This window comes from Bidens hawaiensis, unplaced genomic scaffold, assembly GCF_021521415.1.
Source record: "Bidens hawaiensis isolate Kalapana, Puna unplaced genomic scaffold, B.hawaiensis_p1.1 tig00011186_1, whole genome shotgun sequence".
NCBI classification, from domain to species: Eukaryota; Viridiplantae; Streptophyta; class Magnoliopsida; order Asterales; family Asteraceae; genus Bidens; species Bidens hawaiensis.
Genome location: NW_027491868.1, coordinates 343,648 through 364,072, shown reverse-complemented (window position 1 = coordinate 364,072; position 20,425 = coordinate 343,648). Strand labels below are relative to the sequence as shown.

Below are 20,425 nucleotides of genomic sequence, written 5' to 3'. Positions count from 1 at the left end.
CAAAAAAAAAAATGAATCATATTCATACCGTTTGGAGGCAACATTGACTACAAGTAGAACTTTGCCTCTGTAGACGCTAAGGTCAACATTGTTTCCATTAGCATCCTTCATAGATTAAAGTTGGCAATCAAAAGGGGCATTCTTATTTATTACTTGGATATCAATTTTTGACTTTCCAGGTCAAAGTTGCTATCTTTAAAATACAAATATGTTATGGATTTGTTGTAAATTTTACACCACATTCTTGTGCATTTAGACTTTGTTATATTCTAATTCAAGTGAAGTGATAAATTGGATGTGGCTCAATGGTAGAGCACTCACTTTACTAGTGAGAGGTAAGGCGTTCAAACCTTACTATCACCAATTTATATGGGAAATATGAGGGATGACCCTGGCTTGCAAGGGTTCGAATCCTGATCTCACGCTGTCATGCCGTTTGACGGGCGTGGGGATGTTTTATCCGGGAATCCCTCAATAGGTGGACCGCTAGGGGCTCCGTCCATCCGGACTCGTGGCCGGCTCGGACTACTTTGGCCCCGCGTACGGAGTCAAAAAAAATTCAAGTGAAGTGACCACATTTCCATGACTTATCAAAGCGTTCACGCTAACAAACTTCAGCTTAAAATTTAACCTAGTTGACTTGAAAAGTCAAACCAGGAGCTTCAAATCTCAAATCCAAGATTTGTTTCCAAAAACAATCCTTTATCAATGGGTATTATCTTTAGGATAATGTTAAAGTACAAAGGACAACAAAAATGAGAAGGGTGAGAAGGAATCAAGTCCATTGATCTTAGATTTGAATGGCTAAGATTAATTTAATAAATAAAAATTAATGTAAAGGGCATGAAGGTAATAACCCACCTTTGTTGACTTTCTCTCTCCACATGCAAGGCACATGTCAATTCCTCCATCATTTTAAAATGTCCATAACTTTTTCATACGACATTATTCTTTTCAAAAAAATTCACCATAATAATAAGCGTTTTTCATCTTTAATATGAGTATCATATTGTTATATAAAAATAAAATAAAAATTAATAGGTTTTTTTAATTGTGTTTTTTTGTTGTTCATTGTGTCTTTTAGTTGAGTTTTCCTATGAATTATATTATAGTTTTTTATCATTATATTTTTCAATTGATACTCATATTAAAGACAAAAATTAAAACAAAGATTACGTCATTGTGTCGTTTTGTTCGTCATTAACTTTTAGTCATTGTGTAATACGTTCATTGTCTCTTATTCGGATTGACATATGACAGATTCATTTAATTTGAGAAAAATAGTATTGCGTTCATTGTGTATTACGTTTCAAGTCATTGTGTAATATGTTGTTTCCATTGTGTTTTACGTTTCAAGTCATTGTGTTATATATTCACCATTGTGTCTTACATTTTAGGTCATTGTGTTATACGTATTCACCATTGTGTCTTACGTTTTAGGTCATTGTGTTATACGTATTCACCATTGTGTTTTACGTTTCAAGTTATTGTGTAACATGTATTAATCATTGTGTTTTATGTATTAGATAATTTGTTGTTATTATCATTATTTTTACATATTATTATTACACAACGATGTTATTAGTATTTAAAAAAACATAATGATGAGTTGAAAGACACAATGACGAAAAAACACAATAACGAAAAAAGACACAATGATAAGCGAAAATACACAATGACAAAAAAAGACACAATGATGAAAAAAGACACAATGACCAAAAAAGGCACAATGATAAGCGAAAAGACACAATGGGGTGCGAAAAGTCACAATGATGATAAAAGACACAATGGTGTGCGAAAAGACACAATGGTGCCCTGTAAGGGAGCTCGAAAGAAACCGGAGGTTTTTTTTAGTGGGTCGGAGGAGGAGAATGTGAAAATTAATCGGGTTTCTTGGCAAAAAGTATTGATTCCGGTGAATAAGGATGTGTTGGGAATATGCTCGTTAGACGAAACAAATCTCACCGTGCTAGCAAAGTAGTGGTGGATATTTAAGAATGAGATAAATGGATTGTGGAGAAATATTCTAGGGGTGTTTGGGATTGCTTCTTGAAATGGCTTATGGTTTTTGGAGAGCCAAAATATCGAAAATGCTCCTCCAAAAGCATCTAAAAGCATCAAGTTTGATGCTTTTAGGTTATTTTGGAGGGACATTTTGGACATTTTGGCTCTCTAAAAAGCCATAAGCCATTTCAAAAGGCAATCCCAAACATGCCCTCTATGGTCCTTGCATCATTCAGAAATATCATGGTCGTTGTTTCGACAAAAATTTCCTTAGTGGGTCTATGAAAACATAGAATTAAAATTTTGTGCGACTTGGCAGAACTGGGGGTGGATCTATGTACTGTGTTGAGGCATGAGGTAAGGAGTGGAAACAATACATTTTTTTGGCTTGAGCGGTGGCAGGGGATTCCACGTTTATGCTCGGTTCCCCTTATTCTTCGAACTTGAGACTAATAAAGGGTGTAAAGTTTCTGACCGCCTATTAATGTACCTAGGGGAAATATGCGAGCAATGGGGCTAGTCGAGGGCACCATATGGGCCAGATGAGATTTATGAACTTAGAAACTTGTTGAGCCTATGTCAACACGTAAGTTTGAGTGAGGTGGATGATAAGCTAATAGATTCTGATGATGAAGTGGTGTTCTCGGCAAAGAGTTTAAAAAACAAGTTTGTTTGGGGGGGGGGGGTGTTATATTTTTAATGGAATAATTTTGTTCCTAAAAACGCCATGATGTTGGCTTGAAGTGTAAAAATGGAAAGAATACCGGTACTATTTTCTTTGGCTAAGTGCAATGTGCTGGTGATATGTCTGATTTGTGAAGAAGATGTCGAGTCGGTGGAGCATTTATTCGTATCTTGTCAATTTGCTTAATCTATTAGGAGTCTTGTGGAGAATTGGTGTAACTGTGTAAGGTGTCGTTTATTTTTGTGTTCTCAACTCGTGACTTGTTGGAATTATTTAAATTCTCATTATTTCCTAGATGGGAGGGCAAAGGTTTTCCATGCGATTTGTTTGACAATAATTTGGTGCATATGAAAAGCAAAGAATAAAGTGATATTCATAAGGCAACTGGCTTGCATAAGTAGCATGATTGGTGAAATAAAAACGAGTTTCTTATGAGTAAAGAATGAAGCAAAATGATTAAGCTTAACGTGAGAGGGGGTCTTTAAGTAAGTACATGTATTCGGGTGGTATGCGTGTTTTGATGGTGTTGTTTGGAGAAATTGTAATTGTATCGGTGGTATGTCGATACACTAGTGTTTATTTTTGGTTGGTGGTTAATACTATAGTGAAGCAAACCCCATGAGCTCTAAATAAATTATGTTAAATTCACTATTTTACGACTATTTAAAAAAGAAATTGAATGATTCTAGAAAATGGGCTTATAAACATGTTCCGTAAAACTGTGATCAAAAGTTTTTCCCCCTTAACTAAAATAACGAACATACCGGCATTTGAGAGGCTTCTCAATTAAATATTTTGCATTAGTGTAAGTACCTAAATGTGTTACTATAAATAAATCATAGTACCCAAATATATTAACTGAAAACCTTAATACTTAAGTCAGTTACTTTTTTAAAACGCATGCACTAAATATAATCAGCTCTCATTTAAGGGTATCTAGGACTCATACACGGTCTTATGATCATATGAAAGGTGGGAAATAAAGTGGTTGTCACGCGTGTTTCCATCTTCACATTCACTAATTGCATAAAATTGTAATATTATTTAATGATTTTTCTTTAAAAAAATGTGTTCATTGTTTTTATTTTTTAAAACTCAATATAATATAGTTATTCTTTTAAATATAATATAAGTTACTAATATTTCCTAGAATCTCCAATGCAATAAATAAAGTGTGAAGAGTTTGGTCCAACAGAAAACTCTCCCGTTTAGCTTATAACTTGACTTAGAAGCTTCAAAAGAGGGGTTTTTAGGGTTTTCACACGGCTTCCTTCCTTCGATCCATCCATCAATCCATACTCGATCAGCTCTTGCTTCGGTTTTAGAATAACAATCAAGGTACGATCTCTTATAAACAAACAAACAAACAAACCAATAGAAATAGAAATCAAATGGAACCCTTTGGCTAGGCGGTGATATACGTGGCTAGAGTTCAAACCCTAACTCCAACTGGCTCCACTTAAGATCACCCTAGACAGAATAACACCAGATCTTGCCGAAACCAGCTAGACCGTACAGAGGATGAACAGAACATGTTCATAAAAGAGATCGATGGTGACGAGGTTTCTGCTGCTGGTTGTTTCTGCTTCGGGAAGACTACTCTCGCTAAACTGCTGGTCAATGATCCTCAAGTTCAAGGTATTCCATAATGTTTATTATCATATTCATTGAATGCCTCATTTCACTAATTTTTGCTATTTATCGGCTATCTATGTAATAGTTAACATTTCTTACTCTATGACAGATGTTTTTGTTTTTGGGGTGAAGTTTCAAGGCCCAGAAGATGCAAAGAACAAGTTCGATATTAGAAGAAGAAGATACACACTTTTGGTAACTACTAGAATGAGATTCAGGAAATATGATGAGTTCAGATTCGACTGTTTGAGTGACGAGGATGCTTTTCACCCCATGCCGAGTTCTACAATCGACGAAAATATCGTCAATGAGGTAACATTAGTAAAAACGAATATACGAGCTAAGCTCCTCTCTGTTTATTTACTTTTCTTTATTATAGATAGAAATGACTATTCAATGAATTTTGTTGCTGCTTTGGACTTAATCTCTTTGTAACCCTTGTGTTGTAGATGGTGCAATGTTGTAAAAGACACCCGCTTACTCTTTCAGTAGTTGGTGGCTCATTAAATGGAAGAGATGAGACCGTCTGGCTATCTTTGATTAAGTCGTTGGCTAAAGGTGAATCAATGCTAGATCTTAACCAGGAAATTCTTTATGGTCTAGAAAGAAGCTTCGAGGTGTTGGAAGATAAGTTCAAACAAGCTTTTTTAGACTTTGGAATGTTCCTCGAAGATGAAAGAATCCCTGCTGTTGTTCTTTTAGATATGTGGGTTCAGATATACAAACATGATGATGAGGCAGTTGATACCTTGGCAACAATCCACGAACTATCGGACAGAAATCTTGTCAGTCTTGTCAGACGCCGCTGGTATTTTCATTTTCCCCATTACTTCGACTTAGTGCACACTTCAGTTTTTGAACACTTCAGTTTTTAACTGTTTTCTTTGTAATTTTAGAAAAGGACGATATGCAACGTTCAACATCCATTGTGCGCATAAAATTGTGAGCCAACATGATTTGCTGAGACAGCTTGCTGTTAACTTGAATAGCAAGCTACCCATTGCAAAGAGGCCCAAGATGAGTACACGAGAACACAATGACTTACTTATTACAAATGCTCAAGGAAGTGACGAGATTACATCAGTTCAAGAAGTTAAAGATCATATGCAAGCCCGCATATTATTATATCTATAGGTATATATGATGATTTTTTTTTGTTTAAGCTTTTTGCTTAAATTAAAGTCTCCTAAAATGAAAATCTTCACACTTAATTTTTAAACACTTTTTAACTGTTTTCTTTGTTATTTTAGAAAAGGACGATATGCAACGTTCAACACCCATTGTGCGCATAAAATTGTGAGCCAACATGATTTGCTAAGGTAGCTTGCTGTTAACTTGAATAGCAAGCTACCCATTGCAAAGAGGCCCAGGTTGAATATACGAGAACACAATGACTTGCTGATTACAAATGCTCAAGGAAGCGACGAGATTGCATCAATACAATAAGTTAAAAGATCCTATGCAAACCCGCATATTATCTACATATACAGGTATATACGATGATGTTTTTTTTGTTTAAAAGAAAGTTGTCTCCTAAAATGAAAATCATGCCAACAGCGGGTTACACTTTTTTTAACTAGATCGTGCATGAATTTATTCGTACATCTTGTTTCTTATTAATTGATTTAGGGATGAACTCTGTATCGGACCCGAAACGGATCCTGAAATTCACCAAAAATTGGTACCGGTACCGAACGTGCTCGGTACCGTACCAGTTCAGTATGGTATTTGAAGGGAAAAAACAGTAAAATGCTGGTACCGAAATTACCGATCTCGTTCCCGAAAACCTTAAAAGTAGGTACTGAAAATACCCCGTTCGTATCTAGGGGTGTTCAAAATGCCCGTTGCTCGCTCGAAAAAAGCTTGTTCGAAAAAAGCTCGATTTAAAACTAGCCTAGCTGCCTTGTTTTGTGATCGAGTCGAGCTCGAACTTGGGGTGGCTCGGTTTGTGGTCCAGCTCGCAGGCTCGACACAAAAGCTTGTTAATAAATAATAATAATAACAATATTATACATAGATTGATGGTCTTGACTGATGTTATGTTTTTCTAAATTATTGGCTTTCCAAATTATTGACACTAAATCCTGCCTCTGACTCCTATTGTATGGAAACATTGTCAATTGGTTTTGAATGATTACGATTGAATTGCATTTGACAAATATAAATATATACATGGTTCCTAAAACACAGAGCATACATTTAGAAAGACTAGAATAATTCACAACAACTTTGATCATACTTTGAATCTGAATTAATTTGAATATATCTTGTTATTTGGTTTCCAATTCCTAATTGTAGTTTCTTAATCCCTTTATAATGATTAGAGCTAAATCTCCACCGCGAAAAACTTTGCAAAAAAATAAAATAAAGAAAACATGTCTTAAATAATCGTTGTTAGCTTGTCGAGCCACGAGCTGGCTAGGGTTGTGTACGAACCGAGCTCGAGCACAGTGTCCTAGCTCGTTGAACATAATCTAGCCGAGCCGAGCCGGCTTGAATCGAGCTTGAGCTATACTTAGCTCGGCTCGGCTCGGCTCGGCTTGACTCGTTTACAGCCCTATTCGTACCTCGTACCATTTGCTCACTTTGATTAAAATCTTGATGGCAGGAGAGTCGTTCAACTCGAATTGGTGTGATGTGAGTGCCCCGGATGTTGAAGTAATGTCGATAGACTTCAAGTCAAATGACTATAGCTTACCGCACTTTTTGAATAAAATGAAAAAACTGAAGATTTTGATAATCACAACGCCTAGTTATAACTGCAGAGATATTGAAGGCTGCCACGTTCTTACCTCCTTATCTAATCTGACTAGAATACGACTGGAGAATGTTGTGATATCATCATTGGGTGGATGCCTTTTTGGATTGGTGAACTTGGAGAAGGTTTCATTTACAAATTACAACATGCGTGATGCTTTTGAGGATGTCTCAGTTTACAAGCATGTTTGGCCAAGACTGGCCGAATTTGAAATGATAGATGCGGTAACTTAGAGGTATACCCGCGAATGCTATGTTATAGCATCCATATGAGGATGATTAATATTGAGAAGAGCAATATGTTGCGTGAAATACCTGTAGATTTCGGCAACTTAAAGGGTTTGGAAACCCTTATTCTCTATGGGTGTCTATTGCTGAGAAAGCTACCAAAATCAATCTCAAACCTTTCAAATCTAAGTGTCCTTGACATCTCAGGTTAGACGGCTCGACTCGGTTAATGGCAATAACCGTAACCGAACACTTCGGTTATTAAAAAACTAATAACCGTTATGTTTGGGTTAATCGATTATTAGTGGTTAATTCGGTTCGGTTAATTAACAGCTAAACCCAAACTTTGACATAGACTAAATATTTACTGACCTTTGTTAAGAATTTACTAAAATCAAAACGATGAACACTATAAACAATTAGTTTATATATATGAGTTTTGAAATATACATAAAGGATCACTTATGAAATCAGTTTTAAGTTTTAACAGGTGAAGAACTTATTGTCAAAGCCATTGTATAAAAGAATTAACCCAATTTAAAGTCACTGTCATTTGAAACGAGTTAATGTATATTATTGATAGAATGAAATATCAAGATCAAGAAAAGAATACAATGGCCAAAGAAATTTGGATAAATATCATTTTGAAGTGTTGGAACATAAAGAAGATGATTGTTACGGATAAAAGTATTGGTTAATCGGTTCGGTTTGGTTTAGAAAATGGTTAATGGGAACCGGCCGAAAAATCAATTATTTAAAAAAGCAAAATTTAGCTGTTGGTTAGTCTTCGGTTAGATTTTTTTGGTTAATTCGGTTTTATGTTTACTTCTATCTCAGGTTGTGGCACGTTGAATAAGTTGCCAAAACGTATGGGTAGTTTTGGTGGAACGCTTTACATGGATATCATAACAGGTGTTAAACGAGAATCCGTGGAACAGCTTTCTAACACAGAAGTGGTATTTAATACTAGTTTTCAGTATCTACGAACTTGACACAGAAGCAGACTGACGTGTGGGGCATACACATCAAACCTTAGATATATTATTATTTGTGTTATTATTGCTATATATTTATTTTAATGTAGGGTAAGATAGTAGATCGTTGTCAACACTGTTGTGAACGATTGTTGATTTGGCTGTGCCATGCTTAATCGTTGCATCGGTTAAGAGTACCTGCCATATGCTTATGTATATATACTCTTATTACATTTTCGGTGTAAAGACTAAGAATAAAAAATTAACACTATTTCTACTTTATTCAAAACCTGTTGTGTTTATGTTTGTTGTGCTTGATATCCAATAGTACTTGCACCACCTATCCCAATTCAAGTCATGGAATGGGCTTTTTCTCTCTGGTCGACCTGATCAACTAGTTAGATTTTGTATGTTTAAAGTAACATTGTGATTTTGATTTTTTTAATGAAATATTTAAAACATTTAGACAAAACACACAATGCAGTAAACAGGTTTTTTTTATCTGCCTTCATTGAAGTTTGATTTGAATGGTGAATAGTTGAGGTAAAAACAGTGATGTATAAATATAGGTGCTACAAGTGGTATAGACCACACGTGTCTTTGCCATGCGCGGTGTGCACGTAGTTATGGCTGTATAATGCTAAAGTTGATGTGATGGAGTTAGATCCGAGTTCTCAGGTATCAGCGAGGGACTTCATAGCCAAATATTGTTCTTCGGGTCTTCCCTTACAGATTCTAATGTAAAAAAGAAACCCTTGGTAAAACAAATCAAGAATCCCCAAATCTTCAAGCTTGCTAATCTGACCTGGTCAACAAAAGTCAACTGTTCGATCAATCAACATCAACATACATAAATAAAGATGTGATTCAAAAGATACAAAATAAAATATTAAATATTGAAGGTTTTTTTATTCAATTTCAATTCAGACTCACCAATCATGTTCATTAACTGCACTAAAAGGTTCAAACTTTTTTCAACTTGCTGTTTGGGATTAGTCAAACATGGAGTTTAACCATCATACTTTTTAAGTTACGGAACTAAAACTTGATATTTGAGACAAGTATCGAATTTTAATCAAATAAGATGTACCTTTATAAATAAAGCAAAATAGTACTTACAAAGTGAACAAGAAGATGCGTGTTGGCTACTTGATATATACTCATTAAATGTTTAATCAAGCTGAAGTTAAATGAGTTCAAGCCTAAACTGAAGTTCGTTTAATAAATAAGTCGGTCCCGAGCTTGATATTATTGCGTTTTATCAGGCTGGTAAGTCTAAACGAACCTAACATCTACATTAGTTTAATAAACTTATTTAAGATAATAAATATTGTTATATTCATATTACGAGAAAATGGCAAGTAAAAATATATGTTATATAAAAATCTATAATTACAAGCATGAATGTGGATAAAATAAGTAATAAACGAATTGAATTGATCTCGAGATTTGAATATAGAGCTCGAAACGAGTCAAGCTAATTTTCAAACGAGTTTGTTTTGAGTTTTCACTAGTCTCGTTTACAACTACTTAAAATATTATGGTTGAATATTTTTAAATCAAGCAACCGTCGAGATAAATATTAAAGGACAAATAAATAAATTATTTATTCAGCACTTTTTCTTGGGGTTTTAGGAAATAAAATTCAAAAACGTGTCATCGGTGTATGAAACTCTTTTTGGATTAATGTATATTCCATGCACACGATGGAAGATCCTTAATAGCAACCCAAATAGAAACCGAGGTTGGGTATGGTTTAGATAGAAATGAATGCGGTTCCCATAATTGTAAAACTAAGGGAACATTATAAACCAACCATGGATTACGTTCCAAAACTTGAAGCAATCCCTCATCATGAACAAAATTATATAAAGTAAAAGCCTCCATTTTTCTTAATAATTGACTTTAAACCAAATTTGTGCCACATTATAACTAAATTTTCATTTACAACTTGAAAAGCTAAAGACATTCCCACAAAGTACCCAAAAGGTAGAGCCTTCGCACTCTTTGTCATAAAATGACCATTAAGCCTAACAAAGTATCAATAACTTCCCCGTTAACAATGAGTGTGTGTTGTTTTCACTTTTTTGGTAGTATAGAGTATTTATGTTCACCATTTAACAGGTTGATGACAAAAAAAAAACATCTACATTTTATCCCCATCCTCATTCTCATCCCATATTTTTATGGGAAATCATCCTAGCCCCAAAAGTTGTTTCTCACTATTCTCATCACGGGAACACCACCCCAGGGGGCGTTTTGGGCTTCAAAAGTCTCCAAGCGTTTTGTACAAAACGTTTGAAGGAGAAGAAGGTGAGGCCAAGGTTGTTTCGAGACAATAGAGATAAAGGATGAGGTGTTTTCTCCCTCCATCATTAAGCATTGAATATGGGGAAAAAGTATTATGTTTTCCAATAGTTGAGGATGATGGTGGACTAGTATTTCACTTGTAATTTTAGCTGTCAATTAAAATTTACTAATAATTGTTCCTTTTTTTTTGTTACAATACTAAATACTTCACAAAGAGTTGGGTATAATTGGAGAGTAAATAGAAAAATAATAAGTCATGATATGTTTATCCATTAGTAGTCTTTTATCAAAGTTGCCAACCAAGCATACGTATTCCAACTTTCCTAAGAGGTACACATTGGCTATTTTCTATTTAAGCAAATGTTTGAAGTCTATTTTTGTTCGTTAACTAGTTTGTTATCATCATTTTGAAAACAAACAAGCTAAAACTGGAGTATATATAATGGGAAACTTATGAATGAAGTATGAGAATACAATATATAGTCTCCAAAAAAGATTTAATATGCTTGTTATAAAAGTATAAACTATTTTATCAAACCACAATTAATATGCAAGTGTTTTGAAGCATTATTGTAGAGGTAGGGTACCAAAAAGACCCAAATACCCTTAAGTATCACCTGCGGGTCATAGAGAATCCTTTTGTAAGCCACCCGCGGGACACATCGATCACCCATATATCACGATGAACGTCCTCATAACACACGCGGAAGCATCCTGGCATCCTCAAAAGTCATCAGCAGGACAGGACATCTGTCCACCTAAGCAACCGGAAGACAGGGCCAGCGGGACAGCTGTCACCACTCAAGTACTCTCTAGAAGCAGGTTCATGATTCTTACTTGGGGAATACGTGACATACTAACCAATGAACAAAGGACACCTAGCCAGGTTGTTATAACCGTGCACATGGCCAGGGCGCGATCCGTCCTATCAGTTGGTGACACGTGTCCAGGTTGTTATACTCATGCACATGAGACGTATAGCCCAACCTATCACAAGAGGACACGTGTCCAGACGGTTATCAAAGATCTTCTAGAAGAGGACAGCTGCCCCAATCATCTTCCTTCATCCTTCGGCTATAAATACCTTGTTAAATGGTATGAGGTATCCATTCACTCACTTCTATTCTGACTAACTTAGTCTATTTACTTCAGTACTTTCTCCTCTACGAACGTTATTGATTCTCACGCCGGAGGGTGGTTACAGGAAGACCCCCCCTCTTGTCCTTCCTGTAAGGAGACTCGCGGTATCTGTTTTGTAGGTTCCGGTCACTGGACTTTGGGAAGTTATACTCATATCTTGGTCGTAATTATCGTATCCTACCCTGTGGACTCATTGGATCCAGGACCCATACCCGGGGATCGGATCCATGTTTCTTCATTGGCGCCATCCGTGTTTGGTGTTAGAACAGCAATAGTTTTCGTTGGTTTTTTGGTTCGTTCGATATGAGTAAACTTCTTGAAGGGCCGACGGGAACTTCTGCACCCGATTCACCGTGACTAACACGGAAGCACCTCCAGTTCTTAGCGTTTTTTCACATATTACGACTCCAAGCGGCCGTACTCTTGAACGTGTCACAGCTCCGGGGTCACGAATCACCGATGTAACACCTGGGGGTTTTACCCCTAGAAAATGTTACAACACCAACCGGTCCCGCTCCCACAGACATAGGGCGTGGCTCGGCTCCGGAAGGTTCTAATTTGGGTAATCTCAGACGGATTACGGAAGAGACTCGCCGAAACCAGTCAGTATTGGATCTGGAAGATGATTCAGGCAACTCTAACATGGCGAGGTCTCGCCAACGTAATTCCAAACCTAGAGAAAAGCTAACTCCCGAGGAGTTGCTTCATGTGCAACAACAAAGTTTGGTGGCTGAATATGAACGCAGAAAACGTGATGAACGACTTCATATTCGCGCTTTGGATTATGAGGAATCTCCAAGAAGATCTCCCTCTCCTCCACCAACAGTGAGAGGAAGTCAGATCCGTACAGCCAACTGACGGAACCAGAGTTTGGCGAATTACCGAGGTTACGTCATCGTCCTCGCATAAATATGCGGATACCATCTTACTTGGAAGAATTTGATAGTTATGACCCAACTTATCAACCGGGTGAAAATAGTATGTACACCGGGGACAGTAGGATGAGCTCACGGGCGAGAAGTAGTCGTCCGCAAGATATAGTCCGCCACACTGAATACCACAGTAACGCTGAGCGGGACTTCACTAAACCATATCGTCCGGCGGCCTTCGCCGAAAAATCAAAATTCATAGCAAGTATTGCTACGGCACCTTTCCCTATCAATGCTAAAATACCTACATCAGTGGGTAAATATAATGGTATGACTGATCCAAGTGATCATCTCCAGAACTTTATAGCGGTAGGTGGTGTTAGTGGTTGGACGCTCCCCTATTGGTGTCACATGTTCGCATTGACACTAACAGGGGCAGCAAGAGAATGGTTTGAAAAGTTACCTGACGGGGAGGTTTCTAGTTGGGACGATCTGGTGAAAAATTTTCTCAACAGTTCAGCCATCAGAAGAAGCATACACGTGACCAATCAGAAATTTTGGATGTCATCCGACGTGATAACGAGTCCATAGAAGATTTTATCACCAGATTTAATGACGAAAGTCTGAATATAGGTGGAATCAGCAAGGACATGCTTCGCGGTGCCTTCCGCAAGAATGTTAAATGTGACGATTTGGTCCGTACACTCACCGGTAGGGATGGAATGCCCAAAAAATGGGATGATCTTATGACCGCAGCAAAGGTGTATGCTAACACTGAGAAAACATTGAGAAATGGTAACCCGAAGCAAAAATTTAAAGTCGATTTTCAAACTCCAAGACCTAATAGACAGGCGAAAGGCCCTATCTGGTCAAGGCTTCAGCCAAGTGCGGAAGTGCCAAAACCATTTGATGCAAGATCCCTCATAGGAAACAAGAACAAAGCGGGACCCTCAAACCGAGGTCCCAACAGTTGGACTCCTCTTTCAAAAACTCCCGCTAAAATTCTCACTACAGAAAATATAAGTTTCAGAAAGCCACAGCCACTGACAAGAAGGTCATTCTTAGATGCCACAAAGCATTGTTCGTATCATGATGACATTGGTCATAATACGAATGAGTGTAGAACATTAAAAAGTGAAATTGAGGCACCTGTGAAGTCTGGAAAACTCAAGCATTTAGTGAAAAATGGGAAACCCGATAACGGTAAAGCTCCCATTCGGGACAACCAAGGTCCAAGTAAAAAACAAGTCAAAGATTTGAATGTCCATATGATACAAGGTGGATACAACAAAGAGAAAAAGAGGAAAGAGTCTGATGATGAGGAGTGGAAGAATGAGCCAGTAGTCTTCCCACGAATCAAAGGGGGTCCGAACAACAAAAATCCCCTGATCATCACTGCTCTCTCTTTGGACACTATCGTTCCCAATATGTCTTCTTCGACACCGGTAGTACATCAGACATTATGTATGAACAATGCTTTGAACAGCTTGACGAAGAAAATAAGGAAAGATTGAAACCCATCCATGCTCCAGTATCTGGGTTCGAAGGGGAAATAATGTATCCGCGGGGCGTAATTTCATTCCCAGTCACCCTAAGCGACGGAATTCATTCTAGGACCGAGGAGGTCTAATTTCTTGTGTTGCCAGCAACATCAAAACATGACATTATTCTTGGACAAGAAGCGATTGGTGACTTCAATGCTCATCCGTCCACGACACACGGTGTAGTAGGAGTTCCAAATTGTACTGGTATAGCAATAATTCATGTTAATCGACACTTCTTTGTAACCGAGAGCTCAAAACCTAGCAAGATTCCAAAACAAACTGTGAATACTGAACCAGAAAAATGGGTTTTAAACAAAAAGTTTCCTGATCAAACTATAACAGGGACCGACTATTTCTAAGATAGTACGAACTTTCTTGAAATAGATCTCAAGGTTGATGCTGTGGCACCATTCAAATTCAAGTGCTTCCTGGATGCCTACAAAGGTTATCATCAAATTCGCATGGCAGTAGGAGACGAAGACAAGACAGCATTCCGTACCGATCAAGGCATCTTTTGTTATAAAATGATGCCTTTCGGACTAAAGAATGTGGGGGCCACATATCAACGATTAATGGACATAGCATTTAAAGACCAAATTGGTCGAAACTTAGGAGTGTATATGGACGATCTCGTAATCAAAAGTGCTGAGGAAGACCAGATGTTGAGAGATATTGAAGAGACTTTCAAAACATTGAAAGGTATTAACATGAAGTTGAACCCAGCCAAGTGTTCATTCGGAATGGAAGAGGGAAAGTTTCTGGGAGTGGTTGCCACGGATACGGGCTTCAAAGCTAATCCAGATAAAATTCAAGCTATAGCCCGCTTGCCTTCCCCGTCTTCCCTCAAGGAAGTTCAGACACTCAATGGCCGACTGGTTGCTTTGAATCGTTTTTTAGCAAATCATGCAGCCAAGTCTCACCTTTCATATCAACTCTAAGGAATTGCCTCAAGAAAGCGCAATTTAAATGGACCGCGGAGGCGGAACAAGCTTTTTTGGAGGTTAAAAAATGTTTGATGGAACTTCCCACGTTAACATCACCTCACGCGGGAGAACCTTTAACGTTGTATCTATCGGCTTCAGACATTGCCATCGGGGCTGTTCTTCTGACAGATCGAAAGAACATTCAAACGCCGATTTACTATGTCAGCAGAACATTATCGGACCCGGAAACAAGATACTCCATGATTGAAAAACTTGGTTTGGAGCTGGTCTATACTGCTCGACGCCTTCGTAGGTACTTTCAAGGGCACCCCATCAATGTCTTAACCGGATACAAGCTCAAAAACGTTCTCAGTAAACCAGAATTGTCTGGTCGCTTGGCCAAATGGGCCATCGAGCTAGGTGAACACGCAATAGAATACAAACCTAGGCCAGCAATTAAAAGGCAGGTGTTGGCGGACTTCGTCACAGAAGTCCCGCATCACAAGGAAAAAGAATGTTTGATCGAGCAGCAACCCCAAGCACCTCCGGAATTAGGATAGATTTGGTCTTTATTCACGGACGGAGCTTCAAGCAGTGAGGGATGTGGCGCAGGCCTCAGGCTAGTCAATCCCGAAGGCCATGAGTTTACATATGCCATAAAGTTGGATTTTAAAAGTACCAACAACGAGGCAGAGTATGAAGCTTTCTTGGCAGGCTTGCGGATAGCCAAAAAGCTTGGGGTTAAACATTTGGAAGCCCGGGTAGATTCTATGTTAATTGCGGGACAAATCAATGGCACATATGAAGCAAAAAATGATATCATGGCTTCATATGTGTCACAGGAAAAAGATTTGATGCTCTAGTTCTCTTCTTGCAAAGTCATTCATATAAAGAGAAGCGAGAAAAAATCAGCGGATGCTCTCAGTAAGTTGGCTTCAACAAACTTCGAACACTTTGCCAAGGACTCCGCATCGAAATATTAGATCGCCCGTCTGTTCCGCAATACCAAGTTTTAGTGATTTAAACGGGAGTAGAATCCTGGATGACACCCATCATGACATACTTGTCATCAGGAGCACTTCCGGAGGGAAAAACCGCGGCCCGAAAAATAAAGCACAAAGCCTTGAATTATCAGATTCTTGATGGTGTTTTATACCGACGTTCCTTCTTCGGACCACTACTTCGATGTGTGGATGCCGAGGACGAGAACAATTTAATCAGAGAGGTTCATGAAGGCATTTGTGGTCTTCACGCTGGCCCGCGCATGGTCGTAGCCAAATTAATGAATGCCAGATACTATTGGCCTGGAATGCATTTGGATGTTGTGCAAGAAATAAAAAAAAATGTGATTCATGTCAGCGTCATGCACCTAATACGCTACGACCAAAGAACGAGTTAGTTCCAGTCACTTCGGCTTGGCCGTTCCAGAAATGGGCGATTGACATAATGGGACTTTTCCCCGAAGCCCCAGGATGAGTCAAATTCTTGATAGTAGCAATAGACTACTTCACGAAGTGGGTAGAAGCTAAACCGGTCGCCTCCATAATGGCAGCAAACGTTAAGAAATTCTTGTGGGAATTCATAATATACCGGTTTGGTCTTCCTCTGAAACTCATTAGTGATAACGGAACTCAGTTCGCGGACAGTAGGCTACAAGAATGGTTAAAAGAATTACACATTTCTCAAATCTCCACCTTAGTAGCCCATCGGCAAGCGAATGGTCAGGTTGAAAGAACCAATCGGACCATCAAAGAAGGAATTAAGGCCAGATTAGGAACTAAAAGGACGGGTTGGGTCGATGAATTGCCCCATGTGGTATGGGCTTTCCGCACTCAAAATAATTCCAGTAATTCCGAAACCCCCTTTAGTTTAACTTATGGCACGGAGGCCATGATTCCGGCCGAAATCGGGATCCCATCCGCCAGAATCCTCATGATCAAGGATAACGATCATGAACTCCGGATGAACCTTAACCCCCTTGAGGAAAGAAGGGAATTGGCATCGATCCGCGAGCATAATTATAAACGCCAAATGCAAAAATATTACAACTCGCGGATCCAAAGATGTGAATTCGACGCGGGAGACTTCGTCTACCGCAGTAACGAAGCCTCAGGACAAGAGCCCCCGGGCAAGTTGGCCCCTACCTGGGAAGGACCTTATGGAATCCAGAAAGTTCTATCTAAAGGTGCCTACAAACTAGAAAGGTTGGACGGGATGGAGATCCCTAGAACTTGGAATGGGGCCCAACTGAGGAAATGCTACATTTAGTGGGTTTGTCTTTTGGCCTGCGCGCCTAACTAGATGTTAAGAACCTTTGTAATTTCGTTTCTTGTAATTCGGCTTATGCCTCAGTTATGAAAATTTTCATTTCAGTCATTTGAGACTTGTATTATTATGTTATCCTTTATTCGTACACAAAGAAGATCCTCTAAAAACACTTATATTATAAAAAATAAAAAAAAGTGTGTCGGATACAATAATAAGCCTTCTTTATTCATACAAAAAGGGATTACAAGATATGGAGGAGCCTAGTTAAAAAGAAAAAGAAAAGTTTATCTATGGCGCGACATCTTCATGTTCCGCATCGTTGCCTCCCGCACCTTCTTCTCCTTCATCTTCTCCATCAAGTTCAAGAAGAGTCTTTAACTGCTGAATGTTGTCCTCCTTGTCAGCAAGCTCGGATATCTGCTCCGTCAAAGAAAATTTCAAAGAATCAAAGTCCTTTGTTTTCTGTTTAAGGATGGCAGCAGTATCTTGGCCGGCCAGAACATATTCCTCAGGAATCTTGGAATTCAAGCCAAACTGATAACCTTCTTGGAAACCTAGTTGGTGACCGGCCTGCTTCGAAGCTTTTAGGAGGATAGCAACGCAGTTCCCAAGCTCATCACTAGCCCGAACATCGGCGATGACCTGTCAAAACAATCATACATAAGTAACTCTAAAAAAACTTAGATTATTTATGATAAGAATAAGACATATACCTTGGGGATGGCTTCCGATAGTAGCCATTTTTTATTCGCTTTAGCCTGGATAAGCTCCATTTTGTGACTAGCACACTCCAAAGCTTGGTCCACTAATTTGGGTTGTTCGTCCAATTGTTTCTGGAGAACAGCCTTGGCTTCCTCAGCAGCGGACCGAGCAGCCTTCTCCGCCTCCAGGGCCTGGCTGACTTTCCTAGCTTCATTTATAGCTTTAAGGGCTTCTTCTTTAGCATCGGACAAACTTAAGATAAGTTTAGATGTTCTGTGAAAGATGAATCCCATAAGTTGTCAAGATCGATTGGACAAACTTGGTAACCGGAATCCGGAAGTTCCCCGTTGTAAAGTGATCTACATATACAACCATTTTCTTCGGAGGAGGACTAGTGGCAAAAGAACCACTAGCAGGACGTTCCGGCTCCCACTCCGTCGTCAACCCGCACACGTTAACAACGTCATTATAATCCTCTTCTTTAAGGCAGACGACAACCTCGTTGATAGCAGGGATACTCTTCTTTTCTTTAGCCATTTAAATCTCAGAAAGATGAATAAATCGTAAGAAGTTTTCTGAAAGTATTGATAGTCTCAAAGACTTGAAAGAAAGGAAATTTGAAAGTGATAAAAGTTGAATGAAACCCACAAGTGGTTTATTTATACTCATCGCAATTAATGCACCTGATGGAGTGCCAGAAGAGAGAGAAAACTGCGGACTGCTAAATGACTAACACGTTAGGAAAGAGTTTAAAATGAGTGTAAACAGGCTGTCAACGGCGTCATGCACGTCTTATCAGTGGTCCTCAAAAAGTTTCTCTCTCCGCCACGTCACCATAGTTATCCAAACTTTCAAACATTTCAAAAAGTCGAAGATCTCAGAAAAATATTCTCAAAAGATATTAAAAACAGTAAAAGAATCACAAAAGTACTGAAGGCGGAACCTTCACCTACAGAAATAAATAAAACAAGTCAGAAATTATTCATACATCAAGAAAAAGACAGAGACCATGAACAAACTTACTCTTATCGGTCTTCTCATAATACGGCTCCAATTTGGGAAATGGCCACAATCGGCTCATCTTCACACTCACCATTGCGCCTTCGTGAATGGGACGCATGGGAGAAGGGGTAGACATCGGTGTTTTAAACCAGGAAAGACCTTCATGAGTGGTGGCAGGAACAATAGGCGGGGGAGCATCCACTTTGCGTTTCGTCATCTTTAAAGAATGACGTCCTCTCGGATCCAGAAAAACTTTGGCTTCCAGCCATGGAGGCTACGGAGCCATTCCGTGCCTATGATCCTCTTCTCGATGGATGCAAAACTATACCACCCATCGCGAAGGGTCATTTTATAAAAAAACGGCAAACATGCCAACGGTGGGTTCAAGGTTGTGTGTTCGGCAACAGGATTCCGGTTACCAAGTTTGTCCAATCGATCTTGACAACTTATGGGATTCATCTTTCACAGAACATCTAAACTTATCTTAAGGGTTCTAGGCTGATGGGTCTTCCGGAACTTTCTGTAAGGCCCCGTTCCCGGTAGCCCTACTTTAGCGTTGGATTTACTCATAACACAGTTCTTCAAATCAGAGTTAATTAAAACTTTCGCGGAATATAAAACTTTAACTGTTTATTACAAAACATTAAATCTTTTCTTTAAAACCATAACATAAAATATTATATTTAAAACATCTTTTCTTCTTTCTTCAGATGCCAGCCATTCAATCCCTGCCATGTGCCATCCTCATGCTAACTCTATAATCAGCTCACCTGCGTGCATACTAAAAGTCAGCTACGTAGAGTGAGTTCTAGTTAATCAAGCAACTTATCATACAACCACTACATGCATCATATACGTGTCTGAAGACATGTAGTCCACTGACTAACCTGCTTACCTTACCGCTTAACCACTTAACTGCCCCTTACGTCTTAGCCACTTGTTTATAGAAGCACATAGAGGCTTACCCTCTCATGCACTCACATTATGCCACTTAATAACGAAGGCACGTATAGGCTTGCCCTATCACGCACTCACGCCATACCACTTTAATAATGAGGGAACGCATAGGCTTACCCTACCACGCACTCACATTATGCCACTTTAATAACGAGGGCACGCATAGGCTTACCCTACCACGTACTATCGTCATGCCACTAACACTCTTACTAGACTCTTGCCACTTCTAACACACTCTACCTCTACTTGTCTACATCACACTTCATATCAATACATTATTTACATAATAATCAAGTCACGTCATAGCATTCATACACACTAACAACCACTTGGCAATCACTATCCTTGGCGATACGTGCAATATCCGAAGATCGTTCACGTACCGACAAGCATTATATAATAGCTACCTCGTATAACATCTATAGCA

At 38.7% G+C, this 20,425-nt stretch overlaps 1 protein-coding gene and 1 pseudogene across 2 annotated transcripts in view; one reads left to right on the top strand and one right to left on the bottom strand.

The window, feature by feature from the left end:
• LOC143537390 (putative glutathione peroxidase 8) overlaps positions 1 to 111 on the bottom strand; it is a 46,621-nt gene extending 46,510 nt beyond the window's left edge. Inside the window, exon 1 of the mRNA XM_077031174.1 lies at positions 29 to 111. Coding sequence (XP_076887289.1) covers positions 29 to 111 — 83 coding nt within the window. The remainder of the gene's footprint in view (positions 1 to 28) is intronic.
• A 4,110-nt stretch (positions 112 to 4,221) lies between these two features.
• On the top strand, positions 4,222 to 9,279 carry LOC143537406 (putative disease resistance protein At5g66910; annotated as a pseudogene). Its single transcript, XR_013136051.1, has 8 exons — positions 4,222 to 4,327; positions 4,434 to 4,636; positions 4,774 to 5,132; positions 5,221 to 5,416; positions 5,772 to 5,814; positions 6,933 to 7,516; positions 8,147 to 8,265; positions 9,211 to 9,279. The product of XR_013136051.1 is annotated as a putative disease resistance protein At5g66910 (transcript).
• The last annotated feature ends 11,146 nt before the right edge of the window (positions 9,280 to 20,425 follow it).